The 20,340-nt window shown below is 43.0% G+C and overlaps 1 protein-coding gene across 2 annotated transcripts in view; it reads right to left on the reverse strand.

The window, feature by feature from the left end:
- LOC120734375 (low-density lipoprotein receptor-related protein 8-like) overlaps positions 1-20,340 on the reverse strand; it is a 28,112-nt gene that overhangs the window by 5,192 nt on the left and 2,580 nt on the right. The window contains exons 4-11 of one of the 2 annotated variants that reach the window (XM_040033175.1): positions 16,762-16,881; positions 16,468-16,593; positions 14,679-14,844; positions 2,475-2,690; positions 1,849-1,967; positions 1,500-1,639; positions 777-918; positions 506-703 (exon numbers count right to left, since the gene is read on the reverse strand). In XM_040033175.1, coding sequence (XP_039889109.1) covers positions 506-703; positions 777-918; positions 1,500-1,639; positions 1,849-1,967; positions 2,475-2,690; positions 14,679-14,844; positions 16,468-16,593; positions 16,762-16,881 — 1,227 coding nt within the window. The remainder of the gene's footprint in view (positions 1-505; positions 704-776; positions 919-1,499; positions 1,640-1,848; positions 1,968-2,474; positions 2,691-14,678; positions 14,845-16,467; positions 16,594-16,761; positions 16,882-20,340) is intronic. The other variant, XM_040033183.1, reaches the window with a different exon arrangement.

The raw sequence follows: 20,340 nt of genomic DNA on the forward strand, positions 1-20,340 counted from the left end.
CTCTGGTCGCTATGGTAACGCGTAAATATTTATTTCAAAATAAGACACACAACTACAACACGGGAAAAGACCCAGGGAAAGAGAGTTAACAATAACAAAAAAACAAAACAAACAACAAACCCTGAAAACCATAAATTTCACACCCGGGCCTCAACTCTCGCGGCCTGGTACCGGCCTGTGGCGCAGGGGTTGGGGACCGTAGAGTCCATTCCTCGATGGGTCAGGGCTGTTTTGGCAGCAAAACGGGGACCAACACAATATTAGGCAGGTGGTCATAATGTTAGGCCTGATCGGTGCATCTCCCTGTGACGACCGATGGAGACCTGTTGCATGTTTATTGGATTACTAATCACTCTGGTAAACTGTAACTAAAAGAAAATCAATGATCCATTCATTTTATTGACTCTGGTGGAAAAATTTGTGCCGCTACCAATGAAAGACGACCTTTCATGTGCAGTGTGGATCTGATTTGTTTAAATGTTTTGAGACTTTGACAGATTCTTACCAATCAGAGAAAGGATTCCCAAAAATGTAGGATCCGATAAAGCTGTTGCAGGAACTGAACGGGAGATTGCAGGAATTTCCTCTGTTTTGTTTCTTCCTATTTCTGGAGAAACACAGCTGAACTTTGGACCCTGAGTCAGCAAGTCAATGACACACTTGTGATGGCAAACTGCCCTTGGACGTCCACAAACAGAGGGTCCTTAGAAGAAATCAGCAACAGTTATCAGTCTGGGACCTACAGTGTGAAGAAGTCCCTTTTTGATTGGGCATACCTTTTGGTTGGAGAACAGGCTGTATGATGAGCACACCACCTGGCGAGGTGACGTTAGACAGAAGTGCTTGGAGGTCGCTGCCGTTGTGTTTGTTTGCTCGGCAAATGGACCGCGTAACTTCGTCACTCCAATATACAAATCCCTGAAACCCAGTGAGGGAAAGCTTTAGCAGCACACAGCAGAAATCGGGCTTTGCATGCAAGAAGAAAGCTCCATATCTCATCATGAAGTGATTTTCTTATATACAGTATATCCAGGAAGTATTCACACTTCAATTCAGCAAGTGGTGCAGGCCAAATATTCTCTTTCGTTTTAAGCTGCAGCTGCTGCTGCTGCTGAACTCTTTAACTCAGCTGTGATGAAATCATAAAAAGGGGACTGATCAAGCACCAGTGAAATGTGCAAGCAGCATGTCTTCTCAGTGATAGCCAATGGCACAAGTAATAGATCTTTTAGTGCAAATTTAGGCACTTTTGTAGCATGCGTGTTGTGTTAGGAGTATTGTGTGTTGGGTTTTAAGGTGAAAAATGAATTGAATGCACTTTGAATAAGCCTGCAAAATAACAAAAAGTGGAAGAAGTGAAGCACTGTAAATCCTTTCTGGATGCACTGCATTTAGTTTCCTTGCATATAGCTGCCTTCAGTATTAAAATGCATTTGTTGTTGCCCCCCGGGTCTGACACAGGATGTCAGGCAGCACAGACCATAATGTAATTCTTGTACCTCGAACACAGACAGACCAAACGCTCGGTCCAGATAGCCGTTAGACTCCACCACCGTTTTACGCTGACGACCGTCTAGATTTACTCTTGAGATTCTTCTCATTCCCTCATCAAACCAGTACAGCAGCTGCCGAGGCATATCTAAGGGAACGTGCGACATGAATACCAGCACTAAGTGACTCAACATAAATATATTCAAATGCTCCGAACTGAAGGTCTGACTTCTGCCTGAAGTACAGAAAAATGAACTCATGTTGTTCCTGATTTAAGGACGAAGATGTTTTTCCTCTCCTCTGATTTCTCTAAATAATGCCAGTTTGACAGCAATTAATTTGAATGTCAGAACGTACCTAGAGAGAGGGCTACAGGCTGGCGTATTGAGGAAGTGACCAGAGCTTTTCTGTCGCAGCCGTCCAAACCGGCACTTTCGATCTTTGGGGAGACACCACAATCTGCCCAGAAAAGCAGCCTGAGAAAATAAAAGCACCCATGTTTTGATCTTCTGTAGCTTTGATTTTTAAGACTTATTTTACCTTTTGGTGATGTCTTTTTTTAATTTAGGAGACAAGCTATTTGCCAACAAATAATACTTCAATAAAGACGAAACAAGCAAAAAGAAATATGCAAAACTAAAGGAAGTGGTTGGACCTACTAGCATAAAACAAGGAAGAGAATGTATTATTTGAATAATTCAAAGCCTTCAAGCATGACATGGACACAGTCATGCTTAAACACCATATAAACTGTATTAATGTAGGGTTTTGTAATGTGCTGCCCTTCCCTGGAAAAGTAAAGGTGTAAATGTTTAACCAGCTCCAGCGTGACGTGCTGGCTTTTAGCTTCTTTGCTTTGAAATGCAATCATTGTTATTTAACAACCATGATGCAACAGCCCCTTATCACAGGTGAAGCATTTTTTTTCCTTATCTTGTGCTGTTAACCATTAAAATGAAATGCAAAATCCCAGAGTCTCGTACCCTCGGAGAGGATCCACGGCCACTGCGGAGGGCTTGTCGAGCCCTGTGATGAGCCGACGATGAGCTGAACCATCCAGAAAGGCCACGCTAACCCACCCCATCTCTATACTGGTCCAGTAGAGAAGTTGGTGGATCCAATCCACCACCATGCTGGTTACCGAATCTTGAACTTTCAGCACCAACACAGCTTCCTGTGGCTTTCTATCCAAGGAGATCCTAAAAAAACAATGCAAGAGTGAAAATAAGAAGCCCAGACAACACATTAAAAAAACAAAACAAAAACAAAACACCACCACAACAACAACCACAACAACGACAGTGTGTTTATTGAAATTTCAGCTCTAACAAATCCAATCAGACTCCATCCATGCCACTGGCTCCATCCCACAACAGGCTAATTCATCAGAACTCGGCCTAAACATTATTTTAGCCACATTAGCAACAGTAATGTTAGTGTTAGCACCATCTCAGACTGATGCATCACCACAGTCACCCCCACCACAGAACAATTCATGACCAACATTTCCTTCCCCTCCACTATCAGGCTGATGTTTCCAGTTCTGTCTCAGTGAAATATTTTAGCAGTTACTCAAAACACTTTTTTTATTATTATCTTATATTATATATACACACACACATTTTATTTTTTTCAAGTCAAATTTTGTTATTTTACTTTTTAAATCCACTACTAGAAGCCAGTACTTGTGCACTTTAACAGCCTTAGCTGTACTTTCTATATAGGAGCAACTGGCATAATTTAGCATTCAAAGATTCTGTGTTGTGATTTTGGAGTTACATAATGGGGGGGAAAAAAAAAAAAAAAAAAAAAAAAAAAAAAAACAAGAACAAAAAATATAGACAAACACAAACAAATATTCACAATATGGAAACGGCACACACACATAAAAAAGGGAATACTATTAAAAAGTGGTATTGTAAAGTGCAGTGGCCTTGTGCATGTCTTCAGGTGTGTGTGCAGGGGGTGTTAGATTTCAGAGCTGTAGGAAAGAAACTGTCCCTATACCTCCTGGGAGACAGAGGGGCAGTTTATTAGCCAGGGGGGTGGAGACCGTATAATAAGTTCCCTTTCAGTCGATTCACTCGGTACAACACATAAGTATGGGATATCATGCCCTCGCGTGTCCTGGCTGAAGAGACCTTTATTCACGCCTTTAAGGCAGATGACGTGTGATGACACACGCACAGCCCTGCCTGCACTTATAGCCGCTGTCATCACAGTTGTGGAATAAGGGAAATATTTTACTGCTACTCATACTTATCATTATTACCATTGCATTAATTAACTTTGTATTAAGACATAATCAAATTAATCATCATTTCATTAAAGCATTTGTTGAAGCTGTTGGCATTACATTGACATTTTTATTACAGGTGCAGCTATAACCATTTTATACACATTGCATTTTGTGCTTATTAAAGAGTTGAAGCTCAGTCAATTAATTAAAGTTTGTAAGCTTTGTTTGGCGCGATGTCCAGACAATCTATTGTGTAAGTGACTTGGAGCTATAGAAGGTTAAAACTGCATACACGCCTACAAAACACATATATTACATATAATCTAGAAACAGGCTTGAGTGAAGGCCTGGATGTATTCAGCTTCTTGTTGCTTTTGAGTTTGCCTAGTAACAGGTGACAGAAGATGGGCCAAAGAAGAGGACAAGTCCCAGTGTACATCTTCCCACACGTGTGTTCAATAAACTCATCTGTTTGATTGCATCCATCTGGGCCTCTGGTATTTTGTTTTGGTTCTCAACATCGCGAATCGGGACACAGTCATCCCTCAGTTCTTACGTTCTTCACCTTGCTGAGAACACCTCTGCTGAGTTGGGCTAGCTAGCTGCTGCTAGTTAGCTCCGTTGTCTGCTGACTTGAACTTAGCTTAACTGCCCCTGTTGGTGTTAGCCTCCACTGCGCAGTTGGTGCGTGGGCTGCCCGCAGAGCACTAATTTCGAGTTTTAACTGTGCAGCGTTTTGCTTTGCTTTTTAAAATGGACTCCAAACTGAAGCTAGCAAAGCAGAAATCTTCCGTTCTCCTGTCCTCTCTTTGCATGATAGCGACCAGCACGATGCCTGCTCTGTCTGCCTGGGGATCGTTCACGCTAGGAGAGCGTTGACGGAGCCCGAAGCCTGTGCGTTTTGCCGCCACCTCTGGCGCTTGACCCTGGAAAGATGGGTGATGTTTGTGGAAAAAGTGCTGGGACGCTCGGCTGTCGCACAGCATGGCCCAATGTGCCGCCACCGCTGCGCTGGTCAGCCACGATGACACCTTTCTTTTCTCCCTGTTTCGCTGTGCTGCTGAGAAGCTGCAGGTGGACTGGTCCTCTCCTCCGCCAGCTCAAAAGCAGTCGTGGTTCGCTAGTTTTTTCCTCCTACCAGAGCCCGCATCGGCCAAAAAAGCCCGCCTCCCATGTTCCCAGACCTTGTCTGCGAGCTAACGGCATCATGGGACAAACCTCTGTCTAGCCGCATCACTGTGCCCAGCTATGGAAAGTACATGGAGTTGGACAGCGCCGAGGAAGCTGGCTTAGTTAACGCAGTCTCTGGCTGCTTATCTGGCCCCATCCCATAATGATGGTGTTGGCGGCCCCGCAACTCTGCCATCCAAACACTGCAGATTCTCAGCTTCGCAGCTGGAGAAGATTTATCAGGCTCAGGCCGGCACTGCTTGCGCAATGAGCTCCGTCACCATGCTCCAGACGTACCAGGCTATGTGCCTGGTGGAGCTTGAATCGCTGGTTCCTGATGACAGCCTGCTGGTACCTCTTCCTAACGAGGTCAGAGTTGCCACAGATTACATCCTCTGTGTGTCCCGCTGTGCAGCGCTCTCCCAGGGCAGAGGAATGGCTTTGACAGTAGTGGCGCAGAGGCACCTGTGGCTGACCCTCTCAGATGTCCCGGATAGAGACAGGGCTGTATATTTGGACGCACCAGTGTCTGCGGCTGGGTTTTTTGGACATTCACTTGAAGCCATTCAGGTTAGATTCGATCTGAGGAAGAAGCAGACAGAAGCTCTGCGCGCCATCATCCACAGACGTCAGGCGAAGCCCAAGCCCACAGCTAGCTCTCACAGGCCTGCCGCTCCTCTGCCAACTGGCAAAAGACCAGCGCCCACTGCTACAGTGGGTGTGCCGCTAGCAAAAGCACATCCTACAGCCCGAGCTCCACACCAGTCGGCCTGGAGCAAAGGCCCACCCGACGCCCAGGAGAAAGAAGCCTCAGCCCTCCTAGCTGTGGTTCTGAGTGGAACAGGGGGCCAGCAGCAGGGAGACGCTGCTTTTACCCCTCTGTTGCCGCCCAAGAGGTGCCGCTTAAGTTCTGTTTAGGTTGTCAGCTCCAGAATGCGCTGCCTAACACTGTCTCCCAAGCACAAAACCCGTGCACACAAAATGCCTCAGGTTGTAACTCCCTGTTCAGGTGTGTTAAATGTTCAGGTGACCACATCACGTGTTACCGCTGTTTTTCATTGTTGTGCCCCAGGAAAGGTGCCTCCAAAAAAAAAAAAAAAAAAAAAAAAAAAAAAAAATGTATGAATGTACATCTTTCCATGTTACAATCAATAACACTCAGACAGGTCTTGAATGAAGTCGGCCCGGGAGATTGGTTTGCAACAATCAATCTAACAGATGCTTATTTTCATGTCGCTATAACCCTGAAACGCAGGCAGTTCCTGATATGCTTTCGAGGGCTTAGCCTATGAATACCTGGTGCTGCCGTTTCGGGCTGTCGCTCACTCCTCGCACCTTTGCCAAATGTGCCGAGGCAGCGCTAGCACCCCTCAGAGAGAGAGAGGTATCCATATCTTAGCCTACCTAGACGACTGGGCTCTCGTAGCTTGCTCCAGAGAGCAGGCGGAGGCACAGCTGTCACTGGTTCTGTCACACATTCATACACTGGGGTTCTCTGAGAACTTTCAAAAGAGCTCACTAATCCAGAGTCAGCAGATTTCTTTCCTTGGTTTGGAAATATGCTCGCTTTCCAGCCGCACACGTTTGTTGGAGCGTAGAGTGGCCGAGTTTCATCCCTGCCTCGCTCACTTTCAGCTGAGATGCAGACTGCGTTTCCAGACGATACTATGTTTGTTGGCCATCATGGCATCTATGATTGCCGTAGTGCCACTTGGACTGTTAAAGATGAGAGCTAGGGCTGCCACAAACGATTATTTTGATAGTCGACTAGTCACAGATTATTTTTGCGATTAGTCGACTAATCGGATCATGCATCCACTGGACGTAAAACGTACAGTTTATTGCATCAGCATGCATCTGTTCTTATATAACTATCATTAACTTACAAGTTGAAGTGTTTAAGGTATGTGCTAACTAAAAATAAAGACAAGATGATAGTTTAATAAACTTTTAATGAAATTTGCAGATTGTCTTGGTGGAGTTTAATAAACTCAGCTGTCTGCTCCTTGCTATCTAAAATATAACAGGACACTGGAGTAAATTCTCTACCATCTCACACTTCTGTTTAATCAGTTTTCTGCTTGACGTTTATTCAGCTGTGTGAAAACTAACTTTAATCTTAGCCAAACTGATTTACTCAGGAGCAAATAAAATACTAAAAAAAGCCAAACAATAACATAAGTTATCTCAGTGACTTATATATCATGTTTAACCTGAGTAGCGAAAGACCGCGGGGGGGGTTGAAAACGATTTGCCGGGAGTCCGCTGTTCTAGCCGGCTCTAATGAGCCTTGAACCCCGGCTAGCTATCGAGCTGGTGAGTAACAGATATCTCCAAAAACGTCGGAGCGCTTTTACAAATGTGTGATGTCTTGGTAAACCGAGCAGATATTTGAAGTTTACACAGCTACATTCTCGCCTGAAAATATGTTAAAAGTTTATTTAGTGACCCAGAAAGAGTAATAAGTGTAATATTAAAACTAAGTAGCTGCCGCCATTGTTGGAAACTGGAATTGGCTGAGCCGTGCTATGAATTCTGGGATAGGTTGGGCCACAAATGACACGCCCGACCCACCCAAATCTGGAGAAAAGCAGGACGCATTTGTCGGCTGCATTTGCAGAAGTCTTCGAATTTGAAAAGCCTTCGTTGCTGTAACGTAATGTGGCCTCTGAAGGATGCGGCCCCTGAATTTGGACACAGCTACAATACCAGAGTTGCTTCTTCTTCTTCAGGGTTTAACGGCAGCTGGCATCCTTGTACATGCAGTGCTGCCATCTTCTGTTTCAGTCCGTTATTACACTCTTAAATCCTACTACTTATTCCTGCGTCTTTCAGGATCTTACAAAGCTTTAAACACATCGAATATTAAATTTGTCGTTGACGATTTTGTCGTAATCGTCACTAGTCGACTAATCGTGGTAGCCCTAATGAGAGCATTTCAACGCTGGACTCTCTCTCTCTCTCTCTCTCCCCCACCACCTGTGTGCATCGCGTCACCTCTGGAGGAGGCTGACGGTAACCATGTCCTGCAAGCTAGCTCTCTGTCCTTGGAGGGAACCCGGGCTTCTGCATCAGGGCTCTCGGATTGGGAGAGTGTTGTTTTGCAAGATGGTGTTCACAGATGCTTCCCTAAGAGGGAAGAAGGAGCGCTGTGCGAGGGTGCATCAGTGAGAGGGATCTGGTCCGCAGCCCAGCGCGAGCTGCACATCAACCACTTAGAGCTGTTAGCAGTGTTCTTAGCTCTCAGACATTTCCGTCCAGTTCTGGAGGGCCAGCATGTCTTAGTTAGGACGGACAATTCAACAGTGGTGTCTTACATAAACAGGCAGGGGGGAACACGCTTTCTGTCTCTAAAAGCCACCCATGTTCTGGGCCACCTGAACCTGGGGCTGGACCTTCTCTCCAAGGGGGGGGGTCCTCTGGTGAGAGAATGAAAGTTACACCCTTTAATAAGGTTCAAGGTTCTTTATTTGTCACATGCATAGTTATACAAGTATAACACACAGTGAAAAGTAACCTGACACGCTCCTCGATATGTGCCTCCAAAAAAAAAAAAAAAAAAATATGTATGAATGTACATCTTTCCATGTTACAATCAATATCACTCAGACAGGTCTTGAATGAAGTCAGCCCGGGAGATTGATTGTTGCAAACCAATCTAACAGATGCTTATATTCATGTGGCTATAAACCTGAAACGCAGGCAGTTCCTGATTTGCATTCGAGGGCTTAGCCTATGAATACCTGGTGCTGCCGTTTCGGGCTGTCGCTCGCTCCTCGCACCTTTGCCAAATGTGCCGAGGCAGCGCTAGTGCCCCTCAGAGAGAGAGGTGATGCCGTCTGGCCCCGCCGCTTTCCTTGTGTTCACTCTCCTCAATGCCGCTCGGACGTCATGCTCCGCGATGATGGTCACCGGTCTCTCGCTGATGACGTCACTGTCCTCGGTAGTCAGGCGGTAGATAGCATTAGCCGCCTGGCTAACCTCGAAACGGGCGTAGAACTGATTCAGCTCGTTGGCGAATGCAGAGTTGGCGTTGATTGGCGCAGTGTCCCTGGCTTTGTAGTCCGTAATGGTGCGTAGTCCGTGCCACATACTCTGTGTGTTGCCCTGGTGGAAGCGGGACTCCACACGCTCCTGGTACCGGCGTTTGGCATCTCTCACCGCGCGCGCACGCCGTATGAGGCCGCTTTGTAGGCGCTCATATCGCCAGTGGCAAGACCCGCGTTGTAGGTGGAGGTCCTGGCGTTCACTGCAGTGCGGATCGATCTGTTCATCCACGGTTTCTGGTTTGGGAATGTGGTGACTCTCGCAGTGGGGATAATCTCCTCCGCTAGCATATTGACGAAGCATACTGCTACTTCCGTAAACTCGTTGATGTCGACTGCGCATGCTCTGAACATGTCCCAGTTGACGTCGTTGAGTGCGTCCTGTAGCGTAGCTTCTGATTGGGCAGACTACCGTTTCACCTCCCTCGTGGTTACTTCTTCCCTCCGTATGTTATAGTGGGGAATGAGGAAGATGGCATTGTGGTCAGACTTCCCAAAAGCCGGGGGTAAGACAGCTTTGTTGCCCTGCTTGTATGGCGTGTAGCAGTGATCCAAAATTCGATCCCCCCTCGTTGGACACGAGACATGCTGGTAAAAGTTTGGCATGACTTGTCCAAGGTTCGCTTTATTAAAGTCTCCTGCTACAATGAGGGCTGCGCCCGGGTCCTCGTTTTGAAGCGAACTCAGCACATCATGTAATTCGGACAAAGCCATACCTGTGTCCGCTTGGGGTGGGATGTAGACCACCGTGGCGATGACCGAGGTGAACTCACAGGGCAGATAGAAAGGGCGGCACTTAATGCTCAGGAATTCCAGATGTGGTGAGCAGCTGCTGGAAAGAGTAGAAATGCTCCTGGCATCACACCACTTTCTGTTTACCATGAAACACACTCCTCCACCTTTGGTTTTGTTCGACTCTGCCGTTCTGTCCGTGCGGAGCACAAAGAATGAATCCGACGGAGTTACGGCCTGGTCCAGCACGGTGGGGGTCAGCCATGTTTCTGTGAAGCACAAAATGTTGCATTCCCTCATGTCACGTTGGAAGGTGACTCTTGCTCTTAGGTCATCGAGCTTGTTCTCCATGGATTGTACATTGGCCAGTAGGATACTGGGCAGTGGTGCGCGATGCGCCTGCTGTCTCAGTCTGTTCCTAATGCCAGCGCGTTTCCCCCGGCACTTCTTTGTTCTACGCCTCGGATGAGCGGCCCGTCCTTTGTTGTTCTTTGCGCCGCGTAGAATCTCTGGCGGCCAGGATGGGTCGGGTTTAAAAGTGTCCAAGATTAGATGTGCAACCTTGTCACCGATGTTTACAAGTGATCTGCTGTCGTATACTATAAAACTAGAGGATTTTGGAATGTAAACCAGAGCAAAAAATAAGTAAAAAACGAGAAAAGTGGATAGTCGGAGCGGAGCGGTCAGGAAGGCGTCTGGACGTGGCCGCGCCATCTTAAATCTAGTGGCTCAGATTTGGGATCTATTTAGCAAGGCGCAAATAGATCTTTTCCCCTCCAAGGTAAATACTCACTGCCCCCTGTTCTTCTCCATAATCGACCACGATGGACCCTTGGGCATGGAGGCGCTGATTATATTGTTTTATGTACTTTAGTAATGAAGGTTTGTAAAGCAAGGCCACTTTTGACTCACAAACCAAGTGCTCAGCCAGACTGAAAAACAGGAAGTTAGTGTAGCGCTATACAAGCATATTAATAAATATTTTAAATAAATAAATAAATAAATAAATAAATAAATAAATAAGGGAAGCCAGGCAGAAAAGAGGAACTTGTACCGTATATAAGGAGTTGTTGAAACTATGTGTGACATGTAAAGTACCAAAATAACATCTATATGAGACTGTGACAAAGTGGGTGAGAAGACCATTTGTCTACATTCTTAGTTAACATTCTTGTTTTGATTTAACCATATTTCACATGTAATCTGCAATAGGCAAACATCTACTATCCCGGGTTTGTTTATGTTCTGCACTTTTACAGATTATATAATATAACATCTTGGTTTAAATCACTTCCTACAAGTTTGTTAAGTTAACATGTTATTTATTTCAACTGTTAATTGGTATTGTTTAGAACTTACCTTACCTACCTGTCTTGCAGAAGCTAAAGGAGGAAATGTAGTTTTACTTCCTGCTTTATACCTTCTGGGTTCATTTGAGGTCACAGGAAGAGACCATGTGCAGAAGGGGAAGAACTCTTATAATTTAATAAAGTTGATTTTAGAGGTTTATAAAGAAATAGATTTACTGTTGTGATATGTATTGATTACACCACAGAGTTTATGTTGCCAGTCAAGAGGAGTAGTAGAGGACTGAATATAATAATGTTCATCTTACCTACCTACTGAATGGAATAGTCCAGAGGAGAAATTGTTTGATTAAGTGGACTATTTAAGCAGACAAACTCAGGTGTTTCGGGAGAAAGGTTCAGGTCAGTGTAGCTGTGTGCAGTTTGACCTTAATTTCTGTTGATTTAAGTTGAGTTATGTTTATTTGAACTGAGTTAATTATAGAGTTGAGTTTCTTATTTGTTTCTTTGTAAATATCGTTTGGGCCACAAAATGGTGAATAAATCACTTGCTACACTGGACAGCATCAGTCTCCTGCACTTCTTTGACCACTTAAGTCGAGTCTTACCACAGAGACACATTTTATGATTCTGTTAGATATCCTGCAACTGGCGTTGGGCTGAGCAGGGCTCTCTCTTCCGGAAGATGATTGAATAAAGAATTAAATATAAAAATGTTTTGACCACTCTGAGTCAGGTTTTCTCTGTTCTATTATGGGGATCAAAGAATCGGGTTTTAATATGCACCAATGGCCAGACGTGCTTCTGTATCATTTCCACTGGGGGAAATGCACATCCAAATCCAAATAGAGGTAGAGCTCTGTCCAAACAGAGGCTGTCCCACTGGATTATAGAAGCTATCTTACTGGCATACGGCACCAAGGTCTTGCTTTGCCCCATGGGGTGAGAGCTCATTCCACCAGGGGGATGGCAACCTCATGGGCTCTTTTCAAAGGGGTGCCTGTAGGTGATATTTGTGCGGCAGCTAGTTGGGCATCACCGCACACTTTTGTGCGGTTTTATCGGTTGGACGTTACAGCCCCATCGGTGGCTCATACTGTCCTTTCTGCTAGGTCTACCGCTCACTAAGGTGGTGGTGGTCCGATTCCGGTTTGGTGGCTGCTCTGCGGGGCGTGTATATATGTCCCATACCTATATGTTGTACCGAGTGAATCAACTGAAAGAGAACGAATAGTTATGTCTATAACTTCTGTTCCCTGAAGGAGAGGAACGAGGTACAACACAAGGTGGCCCCACTGAGCAGTTTGGTTCGTTGAAGCGCGGCTATCAAACTGAGGGATGACTGTGATGACAGCGGTGAATAAAGGTTTCTTCAGCCAGGGCACACGAGGTCGTGATATCCCATACTTATGTGTTGTACCTCGTTCCTCTCCTTCGGAGAACAGAAGTTATAGACATAACTATTCATTACTCCACTAAAAAAAACAAAAACAAACAAACAAAAAAAAAAAAACCCTCTATGGTAAACGATATATGTCATTGTATCAAGTTTTTTAAACTAGCTAGCACACAAGCTATACAACATCACTGCATAGGTTGCACCGTAAGGTAAAAACATACGTATACTCTTTGTTTGATCTCTACAGTCAATAACTTCAACAGGAACAACAGGCTACAATCGTGGGAACTGTGACTAACCTTTGCGAAATACAGTATCACTTCTGTTATGTTATGCTGATGATACACAGATCTACTTTGAACTAGCTGATGATTCCGCTCTGTCTCTGCACTGCTTTCAAGAGTGCATGTGTGAGGTCAAATAATGGCTTTGTTTCCCTTTGTTTTCATGTGTGGCTAAGGCTACGTCCACACGTACACGGGTATTTTTTTTGTATTATCGTTTTAAAAAATAATCCCATCCACACGTAAACGCAGAAATGAAGGAAATGTATTATATCAGTCACACATGGGCAACCATTTATTTTTTAAGAAGCATCCGAGCACTAATCGCTTTATAGGAGAAAGCAATCTGCAAGATAAAGTCTTCACTTATACAACAGTAGTTTCTCAAAACTTAACACTAAGTACATGACATAGGTGATATGTGATCTTCTCTCCATAACTTGAAGAGCTTGTTTGAGATGTGGAATTTGACTCTCTTGTTTGCCTGTGATCAGTCATTTAAATGAATCAGCATAAGGTAAAACTTCCCTTATAGCCGTATCAGCAGACTCATGTCACTCTTTGATGCTTCTCAGAATCACTTTTATTCTGAAATGCTTTGCATAATGAAGGCTGTTGAACTAGAAACATTTCCCCATAAATTGCATTTCCTTATATCAACAACACCGACACACTTGTATGCGGGTTATTATCACTGTGTGCCATGAGAGAGAGAAGATATTTGATACTGACACAACTAAATTACCTATTACCCAAATAATCTGGTCAGGTGAAGGTTATTAGCTTTCTGTTGCCCTAATCTGAGTCAAAGCTGTCTAAGAAACACTTTTTGAGAATCAGAACATATATTGTTTGGTTTGAACCTGGAGTTCAGTGACGGCGGTAGTCACACTGATATAGTGGCGCCGCAGCATGTGGCTGTTTTCACCGTCCCATAGCGTTTTTGTGTTTGGGTCACGTTTCAGACCATGATGCTGTACCGTTTCTATTTATACTGCAAGCATTGGTGGACAAGTAAGAGTGTATGAGCACAGAGTTTATTTTAACACCTAACCAAAATGAGCTATGGGCCACTGCTAACACTGTCATCTCACTTGAGGGCCATTTTGGTGTTCAGGTAATGCAAAAAACTAAACAAGAAAACACCCAGAAATATGTCCTAAAATGCAGGGGGGGGGGGGGTGTTGTTTGTGTTTTTTTACAGACACATGGCAGCACTTCTGCTATCATTTTGTTTATATTTAACAAAATAAAACTGCAGACATAATTGTACACGTTAGTTTTTGACTCTCTCACTGAACTAACACAGCCAATCACTCAGCGTGTTTGTGCTCTCTGCTCACATTAAATCATTTTTGGCTTTTTAAAGAACTTCTTTTAACATTGTGCTCAACAATAAACAAATCCTCCCTAACAAAAAAAAAAAAAAAAAAAAAAAAAAAACTTACTTCAAGGGCCAAATTGCATTATACTTCTTCACGTCGGTATACAGGCCGCAAGTAGGGATGACATGGCCCGCAAGTTGTCCCCGGGCCACGAGTTTGAAACAACTACCTGACACATTACTGTAGTCCAGTGAATGTGTGTTTATGAAAAGAGACCAGTCAGGTTTGCATACAGATAGGAATATTAAAATCCAGTCTCTCTGCTCTGCAGCTAATCAGTTTTGGTCCACAGACAGGAAACAAGTTCCAGATTATCAAAGTACCCTTTTTTATCTGATCAGATCATATTTTGTATATCTTTAATAATAAGGAAGTTGCTAATAATACTTACGAAACTAAAACTGATACTCTGAAAATGGGTATGGGCTATCTCACTTATCCTGCTGCCACACAGATCCACATCAGCGTTAGGGGAAAAAATGTATTAATAAATAATAAATAAAAAAAATTAAAAAAACAAACAAACAGGTAAACATCCATGTGTATATATTTTTTGACCTCAGATTTTCTTGCAACTGTCACATGTGACTTTGGAAAGCAGGTCATATTGAAACGTGCTGGTTACCTGTAAATGGAGCCTCTTCCTTGTTGGGCCCAGTACAGTGTGCGATTAGAAATCATGACAGCCAGGGGACCCGGCACATGCGGTGCCAGTTCCATGTACTCAGACCTGCTAATGTTTTTCAGCTGGATCCCTTTGGAACTGGTGAAGACCAGCTGCGCTTCATCTCCTGAAAAGACACACATTATTTACTGTGTACAGCAACCACTTATAAACAGTAGAAATTATTCTGTATTCATCTCCATTTTCATTGTGCTGCTGTAACAAGTGAATTTCCCCTGTCTATGTCTACTTATCTTCAATTTACTCATTCATTTAAACCAGATGTGCCATCACTATTTATTTTTTAATGACTTTTCTAAATGTCCTTGAAGACGTGTGGAAAAAGTGACAATGTCAGCGGGCCTGCTTTGAACTCTTTGACCTTGTTTTTTTTTTTCCAGTGGCAGCGAATTAAGTTTCAGGGTCATTTTACAATAGTTTGCACAACAGGAACATTGTAAGTCACATAATAACAAAATGGAATGGAAAATGCCATTGACTACGGTAAGTGCATCTATGCTAAAGTTACAGATTTGAGCAATATGTTTGTACAGTTGTGTCAACCTATATAGTGTGACTGAGTCAATATTTGTTAAGGTGTAACCTTTGTGAACGTGACATAAAAGTTTGATTGTACTTACAGATAGTGTTGATAATCGAGAAATACTGGCAACAGCCAACGCTACCCCTCACCCCTCCAGTAAACACGCCTGTGGTATCTATTTGAAAATCCTAGCTGACTTCCTTCTTTAGTTTAGTCCTTCACAAGATTTTAAGAAAACTTGACCTCTGAGCTTTAGATCAAGGTAACTAATATTTAAACTTGTCAGAGATTGTTAGTCGATCCACTTATAGTATCAATTTGAAGCTCCTACGTTGCGTCGTTCTCAGGTTATCGCATTCACAAACTTGGGAGTCCACTCTGCCAAACACAACAACACCCATCAGCTTTTTACAGCTGAGGGGTAAAAAACAGGAACAGTTTAGACATTTTAGATTAGTCTGCTGCGTTACGCCAAGTATTTTAAATCTAAAACAATAACATCACGTTTAACCGGTGGCACCAAATGGGCAAGAAGAAAAAGAAAACAACTGAATTTATGCATGTGGACCACAGCACTAACAAGTCTTTGTGCAAAAGATGAATTCAGTCATCCACTTGGGGTTTGCCTATTAGTGGGATCTGACCCAGACTTCATAAAAAAAAAAAATTAAAAAAAACCCCAAACACCTTATCTCAGATAAAAAGGAACAAATATAAAAACAAATAGACTTTTTACAGACTAACTCAGTGAATGTGTCTGTGGCTATTCCACACTATTCTCAGCCTACAGTCAAATCGTGTTGGAAAACCATCTTCAGCTGCTCAAAACATCATAAATCGCAGATTATTTGCAAATACTTGCTGCTGGCATTCTTTAAGTTGGTATCAAACACTGGAAACTCTGCTCTGACATGATCTGCTCTACGTGTTAGTGTGAAACCAAACGGAAAACGTGATCACTAAGTAGAGACTCGAAGCCAGTTGATAGCCTGCGGTCATCTTTGTGAGCCCTTCTGTGAAAACAGCACTGAAACAGGGCAGAAGAGTTTTCATTTTTACGAATTGCAACTGCGACAACTTTCTATGGTATGATAGTAAATTTAAGGTGGAAGGGGGAACAAAATGTCTAATAAAAACTGTTTAAAAATCTAGCAACTCCACTGATGGCACACATCTGAAATTGTTGTGAGATAATTTGTTGTTCACCTTCAGCTTTGCACTCTCCAGTTGTTGCATTCATCCTGTAGCCCTCCTGGCACTCACAGGTAAGGCTGCCGTTATTGTGAACACACAGCTGATCACATGTGTCCCTCTCTAGGCACACATCCACCTCTAAAGAATCAAAGAGATAATTTACTAGAGTAAATATTCATAGCTTGCATTGTATTATAATATGTATGTAAGACGAATGGTACAACCCTGACTTATGAATACAAAATACGGTAAATAAATCTTGGGGCGGGGTTGTTTTTGCAGCTGCTCCATCAGGCTGCCACTCACCCTCACACTGGCTGTCACTGACCAGCTTCATGTTGTCGGGGCAGTTGCAAAAGAAACCCATCGGCTGATCCACGCAATGATGAGAACAGCCGCCATTATTGACCAGACACTCGTCCTGATCTGCAACAAGAAGAAAACACACACACACAAAAAAAAAAAAAAAAAAAAAAAAAAAAGAGCACATCAGCAGTGGTTTCACACCAAAAACCACCCTTTTATCTAAATATGACTAATAATAGTCGGGTAACGCCAGCATGATTAAACTTGCTTAAAATCAGCACAATGTTTAGCACATTCATTTTGCTTTAGTGTCTTCATATGCCAACATTCGCTTACTATTTCTAAACATATCTGAAGCTAACCGAGCAATTTGAAGGAGTCATTAATGAAAATGAGACGCTCGACATTTTATCTCGGCAGCTGAACTTGAGAAAAAGTAAAACATGAGAGTCAGCTACGAGAACATGATAATCCAAACGGGTGTGTCAACCACAGGGGTGGATATCACTCGAGCTGCACTGTGGTTAAAACGTAAAGTAACCACACCAAAACACAATGACCCACTGAGCCTCTACCCAGCTGTTCATGCAGATGATGAGCGACAATTATGAAAAACATTCAGAAGCCACAACTCTCAAACTTCCTCCAAACATTCATATGTGAGACTATGGACTGCACCAGCTTAACTGAGCTGAAGTGCTTCTACCACGAGGCAGCGAAATGAAGTTTACTGAATGCATTTGCAACTCTAATTTCAAAGAAGCATATCATCAACCTTCTGAAAGTTTTCCAAGACAAACTCACGCGCCCTTCTCTTGAAACTACAACACCCTTGGTGTCCAATTATTGGGCATGCCATCCTCCAAAAATTAAAATTAAAAACCCCCAAACACCTCTCTCTGAGTTCAACCCAGTAAAAAAAATAAACCGTTACATTTTTCTCATTATCTTTTTCTGACTTTTTCACAAGTCGTTGCTGTAACAGATCCTGTGTGAATCGTTACCCAGCGCCACTGGTGTGTAAAGAGTAATGTAAAGAGTAACATGAGCAGGTATAAAAAGAGCATCTTGGAGAGGCAGGGTTTCTCAGAAATAAAGATGGGCAGAGGTTCAACCAGTCTGCAAAACTGTGGACTTTGAATAATGTTCCTCAATGTCCAGCTACAAAGACTCATAACATATCATCAAAAGACTCTCTGGAGAAATTTCTGTGCGCAAGGTACAAGGCTGGAAATCAACACCGGATGGCTGTGATCTTTGTGCATTTAAAAAAAACCAAAAAAAAAAAAAAAAAAAAACCACACACACACACACACACACACACACACACACACACACACACACAAAAAAAAAACATACTTCAAAGGAAATTACTACATGAGCTCAGGAACACTTACAGAAGTCACCGTCTGTGAACATAGCTCACAGTATGATAGACTAAATCTCTATCACACTGATCAAATACAAAAGAAATTTCATCTCCCTGCACATCACTCCTTCAGATACCGTCAGGTTCAGGACTTCATAAACAAAACAAAACAAAAAGAAAAAACATACAGAAAAAAAAAGTACTTTTTAAGACATATCATGTTTTTATAATGTGCTGAATTGATCTATGTTGAACGTGACCAACATTCATTGACATTTCACAGGATATATGGACCCTGTGTCTCTCCTGTTGGAACAGCTGAGTCAGGATAATATCATTGATGCCAGCTTGAACAAACATTATCATATCCTTGCATATGTTGCAAGGAAAAACATTTTTATGTCTCAGATAAATGACGAAAACCCCACAGAGACATCTTGGCACAGAATTCTTATTCTTTTCAATCATCTTTGGGGCCTGTACTCCACTACTGGGCACATCTGTCACTACTGGTTTGCTCTTTGTTTTAAGCCTCATCTTAGTATCCAGAGTGTTCCCCGGCTTCTACCCCATGACAGCTGGGATAGCTTCCAGCACATTTTCTCAGTTCCGACATTTTAATGTTGGAAACATCCCAACTTTTGTGGAATTTTTTTGTACACTTAAGGAGGTGCAATAATTCATCAGCACGCCATATTTTATCCCATCACAGAAGCTGAGAAATTTTAGCACCTTGTTATTATATTTGATAACAAACTGAAAGCGCAATTCTGCTGATTAACTCAGCTTTCCCACACATGCATTAGTAAGACGCTTGCGTTGTGTTTAGTCTCCTAACTGTACAGGTGACCAACAACTCAGACACTGATGAAGGTGCAGCAATTTTTATCAACTCTAATCTGAACAGAGCCTTCAGCTAAAATGTTTGGCTGTTCTAACTTCAGTACAGCAACTCTGCAATACAGAGCAGTACAGTGCTGCCCTCTGCTGGATGACGCTGTGACATGTCACCGTTTTGTGACTCAAAACTGTGAGACCTGTCTATCTGTTTGAAAGTTCGGAAATTCTGAAAACCCCTCAGGGAGTAGAGAGATCGTCTGTGTGACATTTTTTCTTTCCGTGACACCAACATTTCAAACATTACACCCACTTTCTGGACATCTGTGTAAAAGCTCTTCCCAGCTACAATCATTCTACCCACCTTCAACTTCAGGCATCAAACGTCACCAGTTACAAGAACATTATCTTGTACTACAGTAGTGTTAACATGCACATTATTAAAAATGAATCAGACGTGATTGCTGCAGGCCTGCACAAATTGGATTAGCCTGTATTCTTTTTGGCTTGTAGAACTCGAGTATCACCATACAATATTTATTCTACTTCCCATTATCATCAGTGTGCAGCAGCATCCAATATGGCTTCATTCTGGGTGGCAGCTGGAACACTAGAGGTCAAACGCGTTGGTTAACTTTTAAAAGTACAAACTTTATACACTTACCAGCTATATTGATAGCTAATGCTAATGCAAATATCTAATCAGCCAATCACATGGCTGATTAGATATTTCAGTGCATCTATGCACAAGGACATGAACCTGCTGCTATGAAAGACAGAAAATATCCAGAGAGCAGCAGTTCTTTAGGAGAAAATGCCTTGCTGATTGGAGACGAATAATTAGACTGCTTCAAGCTGCTGGGAAGGTTGTTAAGGTGTGTACTGGTTAACCTGTCATTCAAGCATTCTTGTGGGATGACACATCCAGGTGCTGCTGGCACCTGGATGTGGAATTGGTCTTAAGAGGTTTGATTTCTGCTGTAAAATTCAGTGGAAATGTGAAACATGAAAGAATGGTAAATGGTAAATGGCCTGTATTTGTATAGTGCTTTACTGCATCAGCCTTGCATCAACAGTTTAGGCTGGTGGTTTTGGTGTAATGGTGTAGACATTATTTTCTTGGTCCACTTTGGGCCTACCTCATGGTCATGATCAGCTATTACAGTATTGTTGCTGACCATGTTCAATCCTTTATGACCACAGTGCATTACCCAGGAGGATATTGTGCCACGTCACAAAGCTCACATCCTCTCAAACAAGTTTCCCCTGAATATGCCCCCAGCAGTCACCAGAATTCAATCCAATAGAGCAACTTTTTACTTTAATATCACATCATGGATACGCTGCAATTATGTGATGCTATCAAGTCAATA

Source organism: Simochromis diagramma, unplaced genomic scaffold (genome assembly GCF_900408965.1).
Source record: "Simochromis diagramma unplaced genomic scaffold, fSimDia1.1 OVJJ01000334.1, whole genome shotgun sequence".
In the NCBI taxonomy this organism is placed as follows: domain Eukaryota; kingdom Metazoa; phylum Chordata; class Actinopteri; order Cichliformes; family Cichlidae; genus Simochromis; species Simochromis diagramma.